This window comes from Hordeum vulgare, chromosome 6H (genome assembly GCF_904849725.1).
Source record: "Hordeum vulgare subsp. vulgare chromosome 6H, MorexV3_pseudomolecules_assembly, whole genome shotgun sequence".
Lineage (NCBI taxonomy): Eukaryota > Viridiplantae > Streptophyta > Magnoliopsida > Poales > Poaceae > Hordeum > Hordeum vulgare.
The window spans coordinates 475,723,172-475,746,316 of record NC_058523.1 but is presented as its reverse complement, the minus strand read 5'-3'; the positions used below and the strand labels follow the sequence as shown (position 1 = coordinate 475,746,316).

The following is a 23,145-nucleotide window of genomic DNA, read 5'->3' as shown; positions in this document are numbered from 1 at the left end:
AATTACCACAAGCCGCATAGAAATCCTCGATCATGAAGCTCGCGGTCTCATCGGTCTCCTTAGTGGAAAACCTCAACTCTGAGATTACCCAAAGTTTCACCGGAATCCCGATGCACAAGATATTTCGTAAAAGGTAAAATTAATCCAGCAAGGCTGCCCGACGTGTCGACGAACCCGATAGGAGCCGCGTATCTCGTTCTTAGGACACGACCGGATGGGAAAGCCTACGGGTACCAAACCTCGAGTTGCCATGTGGTGGCCCCGCAGTCTGCCCTTTTTGGACCAACACTCATGAGGAGCACTAGCCCGGGGGTTGATTAATTACTCCGCGGGTGCCGACAGGTCCCTATGCATTTATTTAGTTATTAGGCAAATGTAGTACCAAAGTTGGGCCTTGCCAGACCAGTTTTAATCTAAGATGAATTATCAAGGGAGTCCCCATAACAACCCCGATCGTGTTAGGAGCGCTCAATTATGGAACATAACACCGGTAGCTGAAACTAAGGCGGCAAAGGTGGAACAAAACACCAGGTTAGAAAGCCGAGCCTTCCACCTTTAACCAAGTGTATAGGTCCGTTAAATTAAATAGCAATTAATAGGGTGATAAGACAAGGAACCCATGTTATCACATGGAAGCAACTGCACCTGCAACTAGCAACGCTAACACATGGTTAAGCAAGCAGTAACATAGCCAATCAGTGGTTTGCTAGGTTGTGAACAGGTTGAAGGTTTCATGGCAATGTTGAGAGGCTGACATTTAACAGGTGGTAGGCAATGAGACATAGCGATAGAAGCGATACAACTAGCATGGCATTGATAGTAATGATATCTGGGGAAATGGTCATCTTGCCTGAGATCTCGCTTGGAAGAAGAACAACTCCGTGAAGCCGACGAACCGACGTAGTCGAACGGGTCCTCACATTCCGACTCGCTTGCGGAACTCTATCGAGATGGAGCAAACCAGAAACAAGCATAAACACAGATATTCACCACGGCAAATGCACGACATGATGCACAACCTAATATGATGCATGATCAGTTTAATAATGCAAGGCCTGGCATGGCAATTCACCTCACGCAAACACTACACATTAAGTGAAGCTCGATATGCAATGAGTTGCATATCGACGAAACTCCATGTTTAATTGTTTAGTTCACTCCCATTTAGGAACACGACAATATTAAAATGTTGTTAACATGGCAAGGGGTGAAGCACAAATATAACTACATATCTAGGCATTTTAAATGAGGCCGGAAACAACTTATAGCATCTCCAGAAATGACCCCATGCGTTAAATTCTAATTCTACCCAGATTTGTCCTCATCGCATTTTATGTTTGTTAAACAACAAAACAAAGTGGTCCTCGTGATTCTACGCATCGTTCTAGTTGGTTTACATATATAGCTCATCTCCAATGGAGTTACGACCTAAGAGATATGAGCAACACAACATATGGATGCCACATGCACGCAAATGGCAAGTACAACAACGTTCCGGTTCCAATAACTCAACGAGTTACCGGTGCCAACGAATTGTAAACGTGTTCATGTCATGCCAAAGAATGATGGGGTGACCCCGGTTACCGGGTTTCTATGTGCCAGAGGCATGAATATGGGGTACGTGCAACTAACATGGCATCTACGAAACGGATAACAACACAACTCATACAACAATGCACGCCTCGAAATTAATAACATCGCAGCAGGAAAAATATATGCATGGCTGAATTACAACATAGTGCAGAGGCCCATAATTGGATCAAGCCCGAGGGGTTGAGTGTGTGCTCGATTGGAAAAAAATTAACTAACTAACATATGCAAAAATAATTGAGAACTCTCTAGGATTTGATCCCAAGACCTCCTGGGTGAGTGCATGGAGAGCTAACCAGCTAGACTCATGCATTGCATGTGTTACAATCGGGACTCTGCTTCTAATAAATATGCTGCTGAAGCTAACCTTTGACCAAAACAAAGTGAAGGACGGGAACAAAAAGAAGATAAAAATTGGAGCAAGAGTAGGGTTCGAACCGGGGTCTCCTGAATTGATTCAAGAGATGCTAGCCACTAAGCCAGTGCGGTAGCTTCGAACAGTAAAGGAAGCAAAATTTACAAGTACAGCGACATAAACGCACTACCTGGGTCTCCATGACCACGCAGAGGAGCTGGAAGCCGGCGTACTCGAGCATGCCAGTGACTCCAGGAGATGCAGAACGCGAGCGGGGTGGTGGAAACTAGCGAGGGAAGCGGTGTCGGGACGCGCGTGTCCCAAGCGCGTATGTGCAGGAGGTGCAAGAGGGCAAGGAGCCCGAACACCCCGACCATGGCGTACAAGCTACAGATGACAAACATAATCAGCGCAAGACGTGGCACCTGCGCATGCGTCGGTGCTATGCCTGCTCGGAGAGGATGTGGGAGCCGCGGAAGATATCATCTACTCGATTCAAAATCGGCCATGGCGATAGCACGACAGCCACGGTTCGGACACGACGGAATTGATGCATGCGGGAAGAATTCTTAAAGGGGCAGAGATGGGAGGTGCAAGAGCTCACCTCGGTCCCGTAGGACACAAAACGAAGGTCCGGGAGGCGACGGAGAGGAAGAAGGGAGGCACTGGCCACCAGTGGTGGTGGAACCCGAGGAAGAAGACGACGTGGATGTAGCTCCCGGTCCGTGAGGAAGATGATGACGGGGCCGACGGCGTGGAGGAGGGGCTGCCTAGTTCCCACCCAGAATGGGTCGATGATGGAGACTCGGTGCAGAAGGCGCCGAAGATGATCTTGACGCCCCCGAGCGTGGGAACGACAATGGACGCCGACTGTTTCTCTCAGCCTCTGTTTTCTTGAGGAAGGCGAAGAACCAGAGGGCCAGGAAGAGAGATGGCAGCGCGAGGAGGGAAGTGAGGAAGCTAGGGTTGCACGGGCGCCCTAGGGGGTGGTTAAGAGGAGAAAGGGGATGTACGGTAGTAATCAGAACGGAGCCAAGGTGATCAGACGGTTCTCCATGGGTTCGTACAAAGAGGTGACGTGAGGAAGGAGAAAGGTGGCGGTGGGCTTGGGCTCCTTGCTGGGTGGGCCTCTCTCTCTCAAATCTTATATAGGTTTCCTATTCTATTTATTAAATAGACACAACTAGAGTTTAAAACAAAAGAGAGGAAGTTGGTGCACCACGACGTGAACGAAATAGAAAAAAACACAAGATGATGGAGATGATGCATAATGCAAAATAAAATAAAAAATAAAGCACACCTCATGTAGCATGCAAGTCATGAGCCAACCATTAAAAAATGAAGGTCTTGCAACGGAGATAACAAGAAGAAATGACAACTACGGACGGATGCAAGTTGGAAAAATAATAATGACGTTAGTGGAGTGACGATACAATGTGAATGATGCGAATGATGCGATGTTGAATGTGACACACAATCTAATCACACAACGGCAACGGAATAAAAGGGGAATCTTCTCGAGCGTCGGTCTCGGGCTGTTACACCCATGTATGCTTCGTGGTCATGATCAAGAACTGGGACTCCCTCACGGTTAGCGGATGGTTGACGTCCACATTCCTAGTGCGAGCTGCCGTGTACAAGTGCGAGCATGCGAGATGAATAAACCTTGGCCTCCCGCAAGAGCAATCACACAACGATAAAGATACCTTGAACACCTTGTTTCCGTGTTGCTGGCCATCGTTTGTCGTTCCTCCAGGCTCATTCACTTGGTTCGTCCAATCCTCATTGTTGTACAACGTAGGTGTTTGGGAGTCGGCCTTCCGTGATTGAAATTCCATCCATTTGTCAACCTTTGGTGGGAATTTTTACTTGTATTTTTCCTTGTTCTCTCCCGCAATCCGATCATCCGTTTCAGTTGAGTACTTTAGAAAGTATGCTCTCAACTTGTTGAATGTGTATTGAACTATTGCCGTCACCGGCAACGCACGGACACCCTTCAACACCCGGTTGAAGCATTCTGCCATGTTTCTTGTTATTTGACCATATCTTCGGCCATCTTCATCATAAACTCGTGCCCACTTTGGCCAAAGTTGAATGTGCCCGTTGAGAAACTCAAGACCACCTGGGTCAAGTTTTTTGTTTGCAACCAAAGTGATGTACGATCTTGCAAATCATTTGTCAGAAAAAGCTTGACAACAATCTTGAATATCATCCGTCAACTCCTTGCTACCACATGCCCGGTGGAAGTTTGCACAGAAATGCCTCATGCACCATCGGTGGTGCAAAGGAGCATGGCCGGGAATGACAATGTCAACTGCGTTAAGTATTCCTTGATGGCAATCCGATATGACACAGATTCCCCTTTCAGACGGTAATACCTTGGTTCTCAAAATATGCAAGAACCATTCCCAGTTAACATTGTTCTCCGCCTCAACCAAAACAAAAGCCAAAGGCATCAACCGGCTATTGGCATCACTTCCTATTGCAACCAATAGAGTGCCCTTGAATTGTCCGATCAAGAACGTTCCATCGATGGAGATGACCCTCCGACGGTGCTGAAAAGCCCTCACACATTGCTCAAATTTCCAAAAAGCATGGGCAAATACGCGGACAGTCTTTCCATTGTGAATCCTTGTTTTCTCCCTGTACGGCTCGACCAGACGAACCATGCTCAGGTTAGTGGCGGCAATAGCTCCCAACAACCTAGGTAGTCGGTTGTATGCTTGCTCCCAATCGCCATACAACATCTTGAATGCGGATTGCTTCGCTTTACATGCCCTCCCATTTTTCACCTTGTAGTGAAAGAGGGCTTTCACAAGGTCTTGTACGTTTTTTATGCTCATTGTAGGAAGAGAGGGGATGGAGTTGGAAAGCCTGTAAGCGAGAAACTCGGAGGTGAGTTGTCTATGGTTTTGTGACGAAAGCTTGCCATCAACCCTCTTCCCTCGACACATGTGAGGCATACAACTAACAATGTTCCATCCGGGCCCTCCTTCCCATGGTCTTGCACGGACAATCCATGGACATCCCGAATCCTCACATGCAATAGTGTAATGCAGCTTGATGTTTGAATGGACAACTTTGTGTGGCCGATAATGCGTAATGGAATATTCATCCAACCACATCTTCAGTTCAAGGAATGTTTCAAACTTTGACCCCGGCAAAATAATATTATTGCCATGTTTGTCCCGATGAGAAGGTGGCCTAACTCCAAACAATATGCCTTCGCCTCCGTCAACCACTGCTTCATCCGCAAGACTAGGATCCTCGAACAATGGTGTCTGGTGATCCCACCCCTAATACCTTCGTGAAAGCTTCAGCCTCCTTTGTCGTGAACCTTTCCTCATCAACTTCTTCATCGGGACCGTCATGGTTTGACTCCGATGCATAGCCACGTGAGTACGGAATAGAATGATCCATTGTCTCTTGCAAATTATATTTGTCCAAATCATCAAGGTTGTTGTCATGGAGAACAGTATCATCATTCTCATCATCATCATGCTCATCATTCTCCTCTAGCAATGGTTCATGTTGGATCTTCGAATTCTGGGTCCTCGATTGTTGTGTCAAAAGAGGTTTAATGTTGGCCTCTTCGTTGATGCATGGAGGACTAGCTTCAACAATCGGAGAGGCAACCCAGTTCAAATCCAAGTGCAAGTTAGGATCATTTATTTTTATGGCAAATAACTCTAGAGCCTTGTCTAGTGATTCGTCCACCATATCCTTGTATGCAAGCCAACGTTGCTCGGAGTTGACACGCATGGTCTTCCAACGAATGTGCATTCCTAATCCCACATTATGCCCACCATCAAACTCAACAACATCACTTGGGTCCATCCAATTCAAATCCTTTCGGACTTGTTCCAACAATTCAGCATAGCTAGGACAGCAATCGAACACCATGTCGAGCTCATCCGGGTCGGGGTCAATATTGCCTTTTAAAAAGGCATCCTTATCCACGTGATGAACATAAACACATGTTATTCCCATCCCTAAACAACACAACATACAATATTTTCTATAAGCAATCATCCAAATACTACAAAATCTTCTTAATAAAAATAAAACATGTTCCTAACATCCAAACAACCATAATCCTAACCTCATCCTACCACTAACCCTAACACAACCATAATCCAAACATCCAAACAACCCTAATCTTAACCCCATCATACCCCTTATCCTAACATACAAACAAATGCAACAATATCATATACATCCCAAATTTCATGAAGAACTAGGATTTTCTCACATTTGCCAAAAAGACACCAAATGAGATTTTTTTGGATGAGAAGGAGGGGATCGGGGGGATTACCTTAAGGGAGGGATTGGAGACGAAATGACCGGACCAAACCTTCAGATCTGTTGATTTGGAGAGGGATTTGAGGAAGGGGGCAACTTGAACTCGAGCTGAGAACACTCTGTGATGAAGGGGGTGAATGAGGAGGGGGGTGGGTGAGGGGGCCGACCCATGGATGGATAACTGACGGTGTGGCACCTAAGCGCTCGACGCCACACTGTCGCATGTGCAACGCCTGAGCCTTAGACGTCACACCGCCGGGGGTGGGGCCTGTAGCGCCAACGTGGACGGGGGTGTGGCGCCGATGCTTTAGACGTCACAGTATAGTGTGGCGCCTACGCGCACAAAAGGGTCAACTCGGCGAATTTTTTCCAAGATGATTCAGTTTGTGAGTCTTTCAGAGCAACTCCAACGGGACGACCCAAACGGACGGCGAATTTGTCCGCTTTTTGTCCGTTTGGGTCGTCCGTCGTCCCATTTCATGTCCGCAATAAACATATTTAAAAAAGGGCCCGCGACCGATCATGCCAGCGGCCATGTTTCACGCCAGCAACATGTCAGCGCCGGAATACAATGCCGGCCTCAAAAAATAGCACCACAGTCATGCTGGCGCACTCGCCAGCCGGCTGTCACACATGCCAGCACGCAAAAAACGGTGGGACTTGAGTTCGACCACGCCATCGTGGCCCCGTGGTCATGCGAGCACACGTGTCGGCATCCAAAAAATATGGCGCTCGCCGCCATAGATCACTCATTGTCGAACTTGAGCATGTTGGCCTGCATCTTCTCGAACGACGACCTCTTCCTTGACGACACGGTGTTGATATCCACCTTCATGATCTCCACCCCGGTCATCATGCTCGTGAGAGTCACTTCTTTGGCCTTGGTCTTCGCGTTGGCAGCCTCGATCTCTAGCATCTTGGCTTGCTTCTCCGCCTCCATCTCAAGCATCCGTGCTTGCTTCTCCGCCTCCATGTCAAGATATCCAAGAAGGTGTTTATTTGCTCTTATCTTTCTTGCCGGCGCTTCTCCTCCCTTGAGTCCTTCTTGGTGATCATGCCCTCCACGGTTGCGATCAAGGCCATCGATGCCTCATCCCGCTTGTCCTCCTTCTTGGAGTTGGTCTTCCCCCTCGGCCGAGCCTTCTCGCCGTCCCCAAGCTCCTCCACGGCTTGCTTCCCACCACGCGACTTGAGGCCGGCATATTGCGCCTTGAACTTCTCCTCGTCTTTGATCACCCTAAAGCAATGGAAGAGGTTGAAGCACTTGCCATTGTGTTGGACCTTGAATGCTTCCAACGCTTGAAATGCCTACAAATGTATTTCATGCAAGCATATTGACAAAATGATATGCAAACGAACAACGAAAAGCATGTACTTGATGACACAAAAAGAGGGCTGCTTGCTAGCATACCATGTATTGCACATCGATGCCGCTCACGGGGCGGGCCTTGACGCTCTCAAGAGTGGCACAAAACTTGTTGCACTCTTGTTGGATCACCCTCCAACGATTCGAAATGGACACCCACCCGCGCGCGCTTTCTATTTGATACGGCGGAAACTTCTTGCGCTCATGGAACTCATGGTGAACACGAATCCAAAAGGTTGAATGCTTTTGTTCGGCGCCCGTCTTGGGGTCTTGCCCATTGTCTCTCCAACACTCGCAAAGAAGCTTGTCCTCGGGCGCCGTGTATGCCTTGGTCCGCTTGCTCTTGCGCTTCGGTGTCGTCCCGTCCGCTTGGTTGGCGAGCTCGTCCTCAAACAAAGGCTCCGCTTCGATGTCGCACTCGTACTCTTCCTCTAGCCCATAGTCCTCCGGGAACTCATGATCGAGAGGGAAGCCGTCCAGGTCCAGGCCGACGCCGACCTGATCACGCATGAAGGCGGCCTGATCTTCATTGTAGCCTCGGCCATCCTGACTTTGTGTCTCGTCGGGATCGAAGCCAGCGGCCAGCGCACCACCCTCGAAGATCATATTTTGCATGTAGTCGTCATCGTCGACGGCCGGCATTCAGTCGAACAGGTTGCGCGTGCCCGACAGTTGGTCGGCTGGCGTCTGCCTCGCACATTTCTTCGTGCCTCCGGATGACGAGCCACTGGCCACCGGTGTGGCGTTGAGGTCGTAGGTCGTGGGCGCGGGCGTGGAAGGCACGACCACGCTCACCTCGGGCGAGCACTCCCCCGAGAGGCGGGAGGGCTGCGGGTAGACGTGGAAGCCGGGCACCGGGTTGCAAGCCGACGCGCGGGGCGAGTCGGGCACCAATGCTCGAGGGAAGGCGGATGAGCCGGTGCTGACCGTGGCGCCCACGACGACGTTGACGAGGCCGTGCTGGCTAGGGTTTAACTCCAACATGCAGAGCGCCTCCCTCGTTGCCGCCGCGACGCGGGCGTTGGTGACCTGCTGCTACGCGGCGGCCGGTGCGATGGCTTCATCCCTCGCGCCCGTCGCATGCCTCCTGTCCTTCCTCTTGGCCGACTCCTTTGCCCGTTGTTCGGCCGTCAGCACCTTCTTCGGCTTCGACGCGGCGGCCTTCCGGGAGGCGCGAGGCTTGCCTTTGTCGGACGCGAGGGAGGCTAGGCCGACGGCGGCGTCGAGGTCGAGGTCGCCGTCCATGGCGGGCGCGGGCGCGGGGCGGGAGCTGGCGTGGGCCGGGAGCGTGCGGGCGGGAGGGTTTTTTTTGAGGAAAATGAGGGGAAATGGAAGAAAATGGCGGTGGAAGCCACCGATCGCCGGGCCCGGGGAAAGGAGTAGGCGCGCGTCCATCTTGTGTCCGCGCCGACGCAAATCCGGTCTAAAATTTGATCGGGAACGGATCGCCAGACGGACGTCAAGCAAACGCACGTCTGTTTGGGTCGGCGCGTTGGACTGATATTTATGTCCGCGCCGATCCAAACGAACGGCGGCGGACGAAATGAGTCGCCGGGTTGAAGTTGCTCTCAATGTGGGGGTCATATTTGTCCATTTTGCCGCGAGCGCGAGCAAAGCGTGGCGGAGCGGAGTGCCGGACGATGACGCGCCGGAAGCGGAAAGGGCCCGGGGCCAGTACAGGCAGCGGCTGTGGCGGCGGCGATGATGGTGTCGCGTCGCTGCCCCCCGCCCCGGACACGCGCGGTCGAAGCTCGCTTCGCGTCTGCCGATCCGGGCAGCTCCTCGGGCAGCAGCACGTGCCCGCGGGGCCGCGCAGGCTACCTCCACCGGCCAGCCGGCCCACACCCGGGCGAGTCGCAAAGCGGCGCAGCTTTGCGGAAAGCCGCTGCCGGCGCTGCCCCGCCCCCGCGTGTCCGGACTCCCCGACGCAGCCTGGGTTCCCGCTGCTACAGCGGCACCGCCACCACCACCACCTCATCTGCGTCAAAGCTCCTGTCATGTGCTCCCAATTGAATCGCGCGAGCCCTGGTTGGTTGTTTCGTTGGTTGGGAGCAGATGATATGCAATGCAATGCTACGGAGTACATCAGGTTTTAGTAAATGCTACTACATCACGTTACACACAAAATGCATCAGTTTCCAGCATCAAGTTCGCACGATCGTTTCTGCCGACGAGGAGGAATTTCGTCGTCCCTAGACTTGGCACGATGGCTTCTGGACTAGTACTCCCTCCGTTTTAAAACCTTTAATGAATTTTATTATAGACTACATACGAATGTATATAGACATATTTTAGAGTGTAGATTCACTCGTTTTGCTTCGTATGTATAGTTTATGATGAAATCTTTAAAAGGTCTTATATTTAAGAACAGACGGAGTATAATCTAGTAGTGGTACTTATTAGTAGGACTAGGGTTTTTTCGTCTGAACATGCATAATCTAGCAGCAGTTTTGTTTGGATAAGATTGGCGAACCAGAGTACGAGCCAAATACACATAAAACTAGTTGGATATATATGCCTCTTACATCCCGAGCAGTACCAACAAACCAACCAACCTACAACAAGAAAGCAAAGGAGATGACACTACATGATCAAAATTGCAATGCTATCATCCCTAGTTGTTCTCAAGTAAAGTAAAACTCTGCTACAAACAAAACAAGCAGGCCAAAATACTAGTAGTACGTTGTAGTAATCAGCCTACAAGAGCCGAATAAGATTCCGTAGGTGTTCTATCATCCGTTCATACATTTTGCGTCCACATAAACACACGAATTTCAGCACTCAGTGCATGCTCTGTTTACATTTGAAACAAATTATGAAGGCTACCTGGTACCGAAAATTGTATCGAATGGCATGGCATGGCACTGCTCGGTGCTCACTTGCATTCTACCCCTGCTTCCGCTGCTCGCCGGGGCGTGCTCTTCCTCCGGTTCCCAATCTGCCTGAACCCATTGGTCCTAGCCGATTCATCGCTGCTTGATCGAACGCTGGAATTGCTATTCTCTTCTAGGGCCATGTTGGGGCTCTCCTTCAGTGGCCTGCCTCTCTTCACACCAGCACTTGCCTTCAGTTTAACATCTTTGCCATCTTCATCGCCCCCATCGACGTCTTCTACGAAATTCTCAACATCAACCTGTTCGATTTTATCGGCGAAGTACTTCTGCGGCCTCCCTCTCCTCTTTCTTGCGGGCACCACCTCTTCACCACTGCTTCCTTTGTCTTCATGGCTCCTGGCAATGGTCGCCGCCCGTCCTCTGCCTCTGCCTCTTCCTCTACCCATTGATCGGTTCAACTCAGCAGCAGCAGCAGCAAGAACTATCTATTGGTTTGGGTAAGCGGCTGCTTCTATTTATCAGTATCAGTTCGCTTACTGAAAATGGAGTGTTTTACAGAGACACCTTGTGCTAAGATAATCCAGCTAAAGTTCTACAAATCTGCAGCAGTGGCATGAAGAACAGCGGTTACAATTTTTTACTCCTGAACCGATTTGGATTAGTAATAGAAATCAGCAAACTGAGCCAATCTACATGCCGTTATCAAGCAAGTTACATCAGTGAATGTTCTATTGAGTTCTTGGTTTGTGGAGGTGAGAAATGAACTAGTACTATTATGATTCCTATTCATTCTCGAAAAAAGTACGATTCTTATTGAGATCCATGGCAACCGGAAAGATGCAAATTCAGATCAAGCAACATAAATATCCGGATGGAAGCTACACATCTGAGGGATACACAAACTTAGATAAATATCTTACAAAGCACATAATCCATCTACGCAAGAAAGCAGAAAGATAAACAATGATTGATTCATCAGCTGAACCATTTCTCAGATTAACGGATGGGAAACGAGGAACTGACCTGCCACAAAGCTGGCCTCTGCTCCAAGCAGCAGCACCAATCTCGGCAAAAAAAATAGATGGAGTTCTTCTGATGCTTGAGGAAAAGAAACGATGGATCGGTGGCAATCCTTGGCCTGCGATGCCGGAAGTACAGCAGATCGGGAGGCAACAGCAAAGACTGATATATGTGGCGTGTGGGGAGCGGGATGGAGTTCTTATCGACGAACAGCTAGCGCTCTGCTACTTCTGGATGGCTGAGCTCCAATAGCTGCTGGGGCATAGCAGGCAGCAGCTGGGGTGAGAGGGAGGGAGGGAAAGAGAGGGGGAGCCCTTCTAGATATATATTGTTGAGGGGTCATTTGCCCATTGTTTATGGTTTTTACTTGCAGCCTACCAACCGTTGAAGATAGTGTGCTGAGACCTGAGAGAGAGAGAGAGAGGGGGCTATGTGCTTCTTGGCAATTTCCAGACATAATAACAAAGAAAAGTTAAGTTAATCAGCGTGGATCCCTAGGAACGTGCTTCAGTTTTACCATGACGGTATTTTTGTTCAGTGTTAGCGGATGTTTAACGTCGGCAGCAGTAGTTTGCCTTGCCTTTCGACGCCTGACAGCCCCCACTGTGCATGTGCCTCCTAGGGTTACCAACCATTCTACTGGTCATGTTCTACTATTTACCGCATAACAGTATTAGCCATGTCCTGCATGTTTCTGCTCAGCGTGTTAACACGGGTCAACGTTATTAGTTACTGCTCCTAACTACTATTACCCATAGTGAAATGGCACTTAGTACGGAGTACTTACCACTACCGGACACTAATTAGACAAAGCCGAGCCCACTCCAGCTCCTGTGGCAAGTGGCTCGACTAAATTATTTCTGAATCCTGACACGGCACTGCACCCTGATTTCTTCCCCACTCTGCTTTGAATTCGTATTTCATCTTCTTATTTACTCTACAATTTACTCGCGTGGATTTGGATCGAGGTGACTTTTCCTAGATCAAGGACCCAGCCAGCTAGGATGTACTGATGACCAGTGGTATGGCACCACCGTATCTCCATATAAGCATGAAAGAAGACGGATGTACTTGCTGCTCTTGATGTCAGGTCCTGGCCGAGTTATTGTCCTTCAATTCTCACCGCTAACTTGTTAACCCGGCATGCCTGAGATGTGAACCGTGAATTGCAAAACAAATTTATTCGGTAAAAAGGGTTATGAACATTCTACAGTAACCCAGTGCAGCAAAAAGATGTGCACCTCCGGATCTGCATGTGCACTAGAGGCCCAACTCAGCTAGGGTACAGTTTACGCTGAGGTTTTGCAAATAAAGTGAGGGAGATTAGGACCACGTACGACCCTTGATGACGCGCGCTCCAGATCCACGCCATCTGATCCGCTGACACGGAAAAAGGCCGGAAAAATGATCTAGGTGCAGACCAAATTGCAGGAGGATCAGACCTACCAATGCCGGGCTAGGCCCCCCCTCTTGAGTCTTGTCTCAGCTCAAATCAAATCCAGCACGTTTCCTTTCAGAATGCTCATCGCATATCATGCTCCCCAATCCCTCGAAACGAAATCTGCTGAAGCCGAGTTTATTGTTAGATGGATCGGCAGCGTTACGTGCATCTCAAGTTTCTGGTGTACATTCGTCGCCGTGAAGGCCACCCTTCACCAGCCTGAAAACAGAGGACAAGACATGAGATCAACACCGGTCATATATAACCTCTCAAGTTTCGTCGTCATGAAGGACACCCTCCACCAGCCTCAAAACAGAGAATAAGACATAAGATCAACATCAGTCAGTCATACATATAACCTACGACGAAGACAAACAATTTCAGACAGAAAGAGACGGGAACTATACCTGGAACATGTAACAGGCTGGGTTCAATTATAATGATGTGAGTACATTTTTTGGACTGTAAGGACAGCGACAACTCACAATTAGAAGCATGACTATACAGAAATACTAAGATTGGATTACAATATCGTAAAGACAATAAGATTTTCCGCGCAGCTTGCATCGCAGAGTCTAAAACTCATATTACAGCAGCCTTGAAATGGAAACTAAGATTGGATTACTATCTCAAATACAACACCCAGTGTACACATACAACACGAGAAAAATACAGATCATGAAGGCACTATCTAAATGGTATGTTTTGTCGTTCATCACTACACACATTGCACACTTTCATGCAGTTACAGCACACTATTTGTCTAAAGATTTGATAAAATTGACAATGAGGTCTACCATCTGGGCATCAAAAGCAGGACCTTCCATTTGGAAGTGACCGGCTCCTTCAATCAAGTGTGTATCAACCCGTCCAGCAGCCGACTTGAGCTTGTTTTGCAGCTGCTTTACACTCGTAAAACCATCTTTAGTTCCCATGATGAATAACTTTGGTTTCTCAGACTTGAGAATAGCATCATGATGTCTGCCGAATAGGATCGATGCCATTAAACCAAATGGGTACCCAATGCTAACATACCCAACCACCTGGTCAACCTTATCAACTGCAGATCCCGCAATTGGTGCTCCTGTGACAGGAAACTAAAGTGAGATACGTGGCCAAATATAATTCCGTAGGTACATGAATGGATGTAGATAACTAGTAGGCATAATTATTTGATCATCATTCTGTTCCAATATTGTATTTTGTGCAACAACACAAGTACTCTTACCTGTACTTAATTAGCTGTGACTGCTTTGCTGTGTTAACATAACGAAATCTTAAGACACTTGTACGTCAATCCAGTTAGGAGCACAGGGAGCAGTACTGGGTAGAGGTAAGCAGAGTAGGTGTGCTTTGCACACCTCATTACTATCAAGTCAATACTAATCTTTAGGATAGATGAGTGGCCAGAAGTAGGTATAGCACAAGTGTCTAATGTCCAGGTTGCTTCTGAGAAATATGGAGTACTTATCTTCTTATTCTAGTGTCCTGCATTAATGATGGGCTGATAAGTAGTGGTAATGACATAGCAAGAAACGTTGCTTCTGAGAAGACTGGGGTTACCCTAAAAATAGGATAAGGCCACCACGGGAGCCTCTTAGTCTTACGGGTTGCTTAGCACCTGCTCAACCGCCACAATCACATTTCAGTGAGTAATACCCAGCTGTTAGTTAGATCTTTGGACTTTGGGGTCACTGAAACAGTAAAAGAAACTGTATGATGAGTACATGTGAAGGCAAATTCCATGATGACAGAAAGTTTGATCTTTCAATTCTGATGCAAGTGCAACAGAACGCCTATTCTGCAGTCGCAAGTCAAGATGAGTGTATAATATTCAATTGCGTATGCCATTTGTTGACACACAGTTTCAGAAGAGTTACTTGTTTGGTCAATTTGATAACCGGCCTCACTGAATCTCGTGTCATGGCAAACTGAACATGCATCGGTGGAGAAGACGGGGTATCCTACATTAAGGACTGGCTGAAAAATAGTGGTAATAACCTATCAAGAAAAATTGCTTCTGTGAAGACTGGGGTTGCCCTAGCAATACGGTAAAGTCAGCCACTGGAGCCTCTGAGTCTTAAGGTAAGCAACCGCTCAACAGCCCCGAGCACAAATCAGTGAGACGGTGAGTAATACTCAGCTGTTAGCGGGGACACTGAAGTAATAAGAAAATTGTAACTGCACGATGAGTACATTCGAAGGCAAATTCCATCAGGACAAAAGATTGTTTCAGCTTTCAAGTTTCAGTTCTGATGCAACAGTACGCATCGCCTATTCATTTCTGGTGGCAGGTCAAGATGGGTGCTCACTGCTCAATCGTCAATTGCGTATGCCATTTGCTGATATGCAGTTTCAGAAGAGCTGCTGGTTTGGTCAATTTGATTACCGGCTTCGCTGAATCTCACAACAAGGCAAACCGAGCACGTACGGAGAGGAGCGAGGGCATCGTCGGAGTTAACCTACCGGCGGAGGAGCCGACGAGGAGGACGGCGCGCGGCTTGAGGGTGTCGGCGACCCAGCGGCAGACGGCGACGACGTCCCCGACCTCGCTGGAGCCCGTGAGCGACGCGCGGCCGGTGGAGCGCCCGGCGCCGCGCATGTCGAAGGTGACGGCGCGGTGGCCCCGCTCCGCGAGGCCCTGGGCCATGCCGCGCAGCAGGCCCTGCACGCCGCCGAGGATCGTGTAGGGGTGCACGAGCACCACCGCCACGTCCTCCGCGCCCTCCACCGGCGCCGCCGGCTTGAAGAGCCGCACGCTCAGCTTGGCCCCGTCCTCCGCCTCCACCGTCGTCCACTCCATCCTGCTCCCGTCCGGCTCCGGCCAGTCCACTCCACTCCGGGCAGTTGAGCTACTTCCTGCCCCGATTTGATCTGCCCCGCAGCATTTTTTTCCTGCCTTAACTTCGGTTGGTTTTGGGTAGTTGCCTTAGTTAATGCTCGGTGGGCTGTAAGCCCGTAAGGCCGCCCACATCGTTGTTCATTCGGTGGTTGGCCCTCCCCCTAATAAGTACCTACCAATAACTGAATCAAATCTATATTTCATGCCAATCCTATTTAACACGGAAGCAACTAGTTAACTAGCGTTTTTTCTGAAGCCTTCCAACGATTGCTCCCGCGTGTCGTCACTTGACGTGCTTTCAGCCGTCGCCAGGTGTCGCGTTCTGTGCTTTCCTTTGGATTTTGTTTGTTTTATTTTTTCGCACATGTTTTTGTTTTTTTGAGTGATTTTCTGAATTTTTTTGGCGTTACAATTTTTCATTGATTTTTCGTAACTTTTAGACAAAAAAAAATTCACGAAAAAACGCGTTTTTTTGTTCGCGAGAGGCACGGGTTTGCCTTCGTGAGAGGCACGGCCGGGCCTCTCAGAAAGGAAAAAAACGTGTTTTCTGTTTTTTTGCGGGAGGCACGGTTTTGCTTCCGTGAAAGGCATGGTTTTGCCTTCGTGAGAGCCACGTCCGTGCCTTTCGAAAAGGAAAAAAACACGTTTTTTGTTTTTTTTGGCGAGAGGCACGGTTTTGCTTTCGTGAAAGGCACGGTTTTACCTTCGCGAGAGGCAGGCCCCTCCCGAAAGGGAAAAACGTGTTTTCTGTTTTTTTTTCGTGAGAGGCACGGTTTTGCTTCCGCGAAAGGCACGATTTTGTCTTCGCGAGAGGCATGATACGTCTCCATCGTATCTACTTTTCCAAACTCTTTTGCCCTTATTTTGGATTCTAATTTGCATGATTTGAATGGAACTAACCCGAACTAACGCTGTTTTCAGCAGAATTGCCATGGTGTTGTGTTTTGTGCAGAAATGAAAGTTCTCGAAACGCCGTGAAAATTTACGGAGAATTTTTCTGGAAAATATGAAAAATACCTACGCAAAGATCCACCGGAGGGGATGGGCCAGTGGGCCACAAGCCCTGTTGTCGCGTCCACCCCCTGGTCGCGGCAACCAAGCTTGTGGGGCCCACGTGGCTCAGCCGCCCCCAAACTCAGCTCTATAAATTCACTTTCGCCCAGAAAAAAATCAGAAGAGAAGATTTCATCGCGTTTGCAATACGGAGGCGCTGCCACATCCTGTTCTTAATCTGGAGGACAGATGTGGAGTCCGTTTTGGGCTCCGGAGAGGGGAAGTCATCGCCATCATCATCATCAACCTTCTTCCCTCTCCAATTCCATGAAGCTCTTCATCGTCCGTGAGTAATCTATTCGTAGGCTCGCTGGGCGGTGATGAGTAGGATGAGATCTATCATGTAATCGAGTTAGTTTTGACGGGGATTGATCCCTAGTATCCATTATGTTCTGAGATTGATGTTGCTACTACTTTGCCATGCTTAATGCTTGTCACTAGGGCCCGAGTGCCATGATTTCAGATCTGAAATTATTATGTTGTCACCAATATATGTGTGTTTTAGATCCGATCTTGCAAGTTGTGGTTACCTACTATGTGTTAGGACCCGGTAACCCCGGAGTGACAATAACCGGAACCACTCCCGGTAATGACCATAGTTTCAGGAGTTCATGTGTTCACCAAGTGCTAATGCGTTGGTCCGGTTCTTTATTAAAAGGAGAACCTTAATATCTTGTAGCATCCTTTTGGACCCCGCTGCCACGGGAGGGATGGAGAATAGATGTCATGCAAGTTCTTTTCCCTAAGCACGTATGACTACACACGGAATGCATGCCTACATCACATTGACGAACGGGAGCTAGCCACATATCTCTCCGTGTTATAACTGTTGCATGATGAATGTCATCCAAACGAATCACCGACCCATTGCCTACGAGTTTGTCCCACTGTTGTTGTTACTTGTTTTGCTCTGCTGCTGTTACTACTGTTGCTGCTATTGTTACTTGTTTTGCTCTGCTGTTGTTACTTGCTACTGTTGCTACTTGCTATTGCTGTCACTACTGCTGTTCATTGCTACTGTTGTTACTCGTTACACTGCTACTACCTGCTACAATACTGGTTCGCACGACGTTGACGGGGAAGAATATTTCCCGTCCACGGACTTCTGGCGCCATTGATACAACAGTTAGGAATAGTCTGTCGTCAACAGATCGTTTCTGACACCGTTGTTATCATACTACTTTGTTGCTGATACTTTGCTTGTAGATACTAATCTTTCAGGTGTGGTTGAATCTGACACATTCAGCTGCTAATACTCGAGAGTATGCTCTCACCTCTTGCCTGGCGAACCAACAAATTTGGGTTGAATACTCTACCCTCGAAAAGTGCCACGAACCCACGCGCTGGTGGGCCATTGTAAGACAATTGCTAATTGTTGAGCAACTGGGAGCAGTTCTGGCTCTGTTGTCGCGAAGGCATCAAGCCAAGGACACATCAACGACATTCTTCTAGTGTCGTTGTCGTGGACTGCCGTTAGCAGCATTTTTCTGGCGCCGTTGCCAGGGATGTATTGCTATATTCTCTGAGTTACTTGGGATTTATATCTGCTGATCACTATGAAGAATCTGAAGGATCCAAAAACTAAAGTCTTGCCCCTCAATTACGAGGGGAGGTAAGGAACTGCCATCTAGTTGTGCACTTGATTCACCTTCAGTTATGAGTAAGTTTGCGACATCACCTCCTGCTAGAAATCTTGATATGTCGCCTGTGCCTAATACTGCTAGAGATGCTATGCCTGATGTTGCTTTGCCTGATGATGCTAGAGATGCTATTTTGCCTGATGATGCTATGCCTGATACTGTTAGAGATGCTATGCATGATACTGCTAGAGATGCTTTAGCTGATGATGTTATGCTTGATACTGCTAGAGATACTACTTTGCCTGATGTGCCACTAGGGGTATTCCTTGATGCTCATGTTGCTAGAGTTACTCCCAATGCTCGTCATGCTTCTGAAACTGCCGATACTATTGAGATAGAACCTACTTTTGCTCCTGCTAGATCTAGCTCTCCTAGATATGAATTGCCTGATATACCCGAGGGTTATGTTATGGAGGGAGAGATAGATGAGGATTTTCTTGCGTGTAAGGATGCCTATGACACTGAGAAATTACTTCTCAAGTGGAAGGAAAAATCTCTGAAAGCTAGAATGAAATACGACCCGAAGTTTGCCACTTCACCTGTCTTTATCACCGATAAGGATTATGAATTCTCTGTCGATCTTGAGATAATCTCTCTAGTCGAATCTGATCCTTTCCACGGTTATGAGTCTGAGACGGTCGTAGCCAATCTTACCAAACTACACGATATAGCCACCCTTTTCACTAGTGAGGAGAAGATCCGCCACTACTATATCCTTAAGCTGTTTCCTTTCTCTCTAAAGGATGACGCTAAAGCCTGGTTCGCTTCTCTTGCTCCTGGATGTGAGAGTAGTCCCCAGGATATGGTCTATTACTTCTGTGAGAAATATTTCCTTGCCCATAAGAAGCAAGCTGCCTTGCAGGAAATATAGAACTTTGCTCAACTCAAAGAAGAGAGTCTCCCACAAGCTTGGGGGAGGCTCGTCCAGCTACAGAATGCTTTGCCTGATCACCCTCTTAAGAAGAACGAGATACTTGATATCTTTTATAACGGACTTACCGATGCTTCTAGAGACCACCTAGATAGTTGTGTCGGTTGTGTTTTTAGGGAACGAACTGTAGAACAAGCTGAGACTCTACTGAATAACATCTTGCAACGATAATGCTTGGACTATTCCTGAACCACCTCCTAAGCCAACTCCGAAGAAAAGAGGTATCCTATTCCTCAGTCCCGAAGATATGCAAGAAGCCAAGAAATCTATGCAAGAGAAAGGCATTAGATCTGAAGATGTCAAAAATCTACCACTTATCGAAGAGATCCATGGTCTCAATAACCCGATACAGGTAGTGGAAGTAAATTCTCTACGTAGGTTTGATGAGAGTGATATTCCTTTTCATAAACCTGCTAGCCTATGCTTTGATGAATTTGAAAACTTTGTTGCCAAACAACAGAATTTCAATGATTATGTTAGTAGACATTTGGAACAAAGTACTCGTATGCTTAGTCATTTAAGTGCTTGTGTAGATAGAAATGTCAATGATGTGAAGTTTCTGAGTAAACACGCCTCTATGATTACTACTCAGGTAGAACAAGTACTTAAAGCTCAGAATGACCTTCTCAATGAATTAAATGACAACTCTGTCAGAGTCATTACTAGAGGAGGCAAAATGACTCAGGAACCTTTGTATCCTGAAGGTCATCCTAAGAGAATTGATCAAGATTCTCAAGGAATTAATGCAGATGCACCCAGTCATCCTAAGGAGAAGAAGAAGGATGATAGAAACCTGCATGTTAGTTCACCAAATACTGTCACACCTGAAGAACCAAATGATATTTCTGCGTCTGATGCAGAAACACAATCCGGTGATGAACATGAACCTGGTGACAATATGGACAACGATGTTCATAATAATGCTCAACCTAGCAATGATAAGGATGTGGAGATTGAACCTATGGTTAATCCTGATAACCCACAACCTAAGAGATACGATAAGAATTACTTCACTGCTAGGAAGCATGGTAAAGAAAGGGAGCCATGGTAAAGAAAGGGAGCCATGGGTTCAGAGACCTATGCCCTTTCCTCCTAAGCCATCCAAGAAAAGGGATGATGAGGATTTTGAGCACTTTATTGAAATGATAAGACCCGTCTTTCTACAGATGCGGTTAGTTGATATGCTCAAAATGTCTCCGTATGCCAAGTACATGAAAGATATCGTGACCAATAAACGAAAGATACCAGATCTTGAGATCTCCACCATGCTTGCCAATTACACATTCAAGGGTGGAAGTCCAAAGAAACTTGGTGATCCCGAGTGCCCACTATACCTTGCTCCATTAAAGGAAACTACGTAAGAACTGCCTTGTGTGACCTTCGAGCCGGAGTTAGTGTTATGCCTCTCTCTCTTTATCGTAGACTTCAACTGGATAAGTTGAAACCTACTGAAATCTCTTTGCAAATGGCCGATAAATCAACTGCTTTCCCTGTTGGCATTTGCGAGGATGTGCCTGTTGTGGTTGCTAACACCACTATCTTCACAGACTTTGTTATCTTGGATATTCCCGAGGACGATGCCATGGCTGTCATCCTCGGAAGACCCTTTTTAAACACTGCAGGGGTTGTTATAGGTTACAACAAAGGCAATGTCACTTTCCATGTCAACGGTAATGAGCATACCGTGCACTTTCCGAAGAAACGATATCAAGTACATTGCATCAATGCTATCGAAAAAACTTCATCGATTCTTATTGGGAGCTTTGAATGCCCTATTCCTCGTGTCAAGATGAAGTATGATTTGCTTGTTGGGGAGATACATATCCCCATTGAGGTAACTTAGTGGCTATTCGAAAATTCTTCGTTCTCTCTTGCGATTCGAGAAAGTTTTGTCATAAGGATTTGATCAACCCCATTGACGGATTTCTTTCGATGACCATGAAATGGATGAATCAAAGAGTCACATACCTCTGGTTTAAGCTTTCACTTTCTTTTGCTTAGAAGAAAAATGATAGATTTAGTTTACTTTTTCCTATTTTCTGTTTTAGCGTTCCGGAAAAAAAATACCCCGAAAATAAAAGTTCTTCGATGGTCCTGAAAATCTAGTATGATTTTTTCTGGAATATTTGAAAAATACTAGGACTGAGAGCTGGCCTGGGGGCCACCCCAGTGGGCCACAAGCCATGTCACCACGGCCACCCTCCCTGGCCGCAGCAAGCAAGCTTGTGGGGCCCACAAGGGGCCCCTCCACTCATTCCAGCTCCCATCCTCTTCTTCTTCCTCCAGAAAAAATTGTTTCGCAGCTCAAACCCGTGTTCTTGCTCTTTTGGCTGTGATTTTCGATCTCCTAGCTCAAAGCGTCATTCTCCGAACCGTTTTGGGGAAATTACTCCTTGGTAAGTGACTCCTGCGTTGGTCCAATTAGTTTTTGCTCTAGTGCTTTATCCTTCGCATATTCTTGCTACCTTGGTGACCCTGTTCTTGAGCTTGAAATGTTGATTTTAGCTGGTCCCAAGTAGTTTTAGCGCGTGATACGGTCTCTAGGCACTAGTAGGAGTAGTTGCTATGAGTTGGGTTAAAGATGAGGAGGTTCTTGAGAGGCTCTTCAAGCCGTAACCCCAAGGAGGATGAGAAGAACCACCCCAAGTACGTGGTACCTCGAGTCATAGAAGTTCGAGCGTGCGAGTGGCCAAGTGATGAATTTTTGCGCGCCGTCGGGCTTTATGAAGACTTTTATTATTTGGTGGAGAACGCATGTCTTACCGCGTTCGTTGAAGATAAGTGCTCACAATACCACCTCCTCACCAATATTTTCGTTGAAAGCTTCAACTTTTATCCGAGGAAGAATCCTCCCATGGTTCAGTTCATGTTGTACGATATCTCCCAGTGCATGACACTACAGGATTTTTGCAATGCATGCAAATTACCTTATGTTGGGGATATTCATGATCCTCGTCCACGGGACTTGGAGGATTTCATAGGTACTATTGCTGTTGGAGAGGAGAGAGGAGTGTCTCGCGCTAGAATTGCTAGCATACATTTTCCTGTGCTTCGGTACTTCTCATTATTTGTGGGAAAATGTTTGATTGGCCATGGGGAAGCTGGATCACTTAGCTCTCTAGACCTTGCGGTTTTGCGCGAAGGCCTTTATAGCACTAAGACTTATAGCCTAGGTGATATAGCCGCTCAGCGGTTGAACACAAACCGTTCCAAAGGTGTCGTCTATGGAGGTATCCATGCTACTCGTCTCGCTAGACACTTTGAGATACCCATTATACTTCGCAAGGAAGAAGAGATGCTTCTTCCTGAGAAATATCTGGATTATGATAGCATGGTTCGCCATGATTTCCTGGATAGAGATGCTAGTAGACGGATGATTTATAACCTGGTTTTTAGTTAGGGTACTCGAGAGACTATTACTTTGCCTGCTCCTTCTTTGTTCGATCTTCATGCAGGCAAGTACACTATTATGCCCTCAGACATCTACGCATATTGAGGCTTAGCCCAACCACAGGTGCCCGTGCCCGAGCCGCCAGTCGAGTACTAGACGCCAGTTTATCAATGGGAGCTAGAGGAGCTCACACAGCAGTGGCATCCACAGTCCGCTCTGGAGTATCCCGGAGCTGGTTATTTCCTGCCTTGGGAGTAGACCAAGCTAGGCCAAAAGCCTAAGCTTGGGGGAGTACGTGTTCCCACCGACCTTACATTCATGCTTATGCTTTCACTTTGTTCGTCGGTGTTTACACTTTGCCACTGTATTATCCATGCTAG

At 47.6% G+C, this 23,145-nt stretch overlaps 2 protein-coding genes across 2 annotated transcripts; both read right to left on the bottom strand.

Annotated features, from left to right (window-relative positions):
• Positions 1-10,283: 10,283 nt before the first annotated feature.
• LOC123402381 lies at positions 10,284-11,767 on the bottom strand. Its single transcript, XM_045096296.1, has 2 exons — positions 11,471-11,767; positions 10,284-11,047 (listed from the first exon to the last, which is right to left on the bottom strand). Exon 2 carries the CDS (start codon positions 10,891-10,893, stop codon positions 10,489-10,491), a length of 405 nt encoding a protein of 134 aa, XP_044952231.1. The 5' UTR covers positions 10,894-11,047; positions 11,471-11,767; the 3' UTR covers positions 10,284-10,488.
• A 1,643-nt stretch (positions 11,768-13,410) lies between these two features.
• Positions 13,411-15,856, bottom strand: LOC123403917. Its single transcript, XM_045097829.1, has 2 exons — positions 15,375-15,856; positions 13,411-13,992 (listed from the first exon to the last, which is right to left on the bottom strand). The coding sequence occupies exons 1-2, from the start codon at positions 15,709-15,711 to the stop codon at positions 13,664-13,666; spliced, it is 666 nt and encodes a 221-aa protein (XP_044953764.1). The 5' UTR covers positions 15,712-15,856; the 3' UTR covers positions 13,411-13,663.
• Positions 15,857-23,145: the final 7,289 nt, after the last annotated feature.

What these genes read in the sequence shown, in the direction of transcription:
- LOC123402381 (XM_045096296.1), bottom strand. Translation starts at nt 10,893, where the DNA reads ATGGGTAGAGGAAGAGGCAGAGGCAGAGGACGGGCGGCGACCATTGCC.
- LOC123403917 (XM_045097829.1), bottom strand. Translation starts at nt 15,711, where the DNA reads ATGGAGTGGACGACGGTGGAGGCGGAGGACGGGGCCAAGCTGAGCGTG. An exon ending in CCTCGTCGGCTCCTCCGCCG is followed by an intron (nt 13,993 to 15,374) that starts GTAGGTTAACTC and finishes TTCCTGTCACAG; the next exon opens with GAGCACCAATTGCGGGATCT.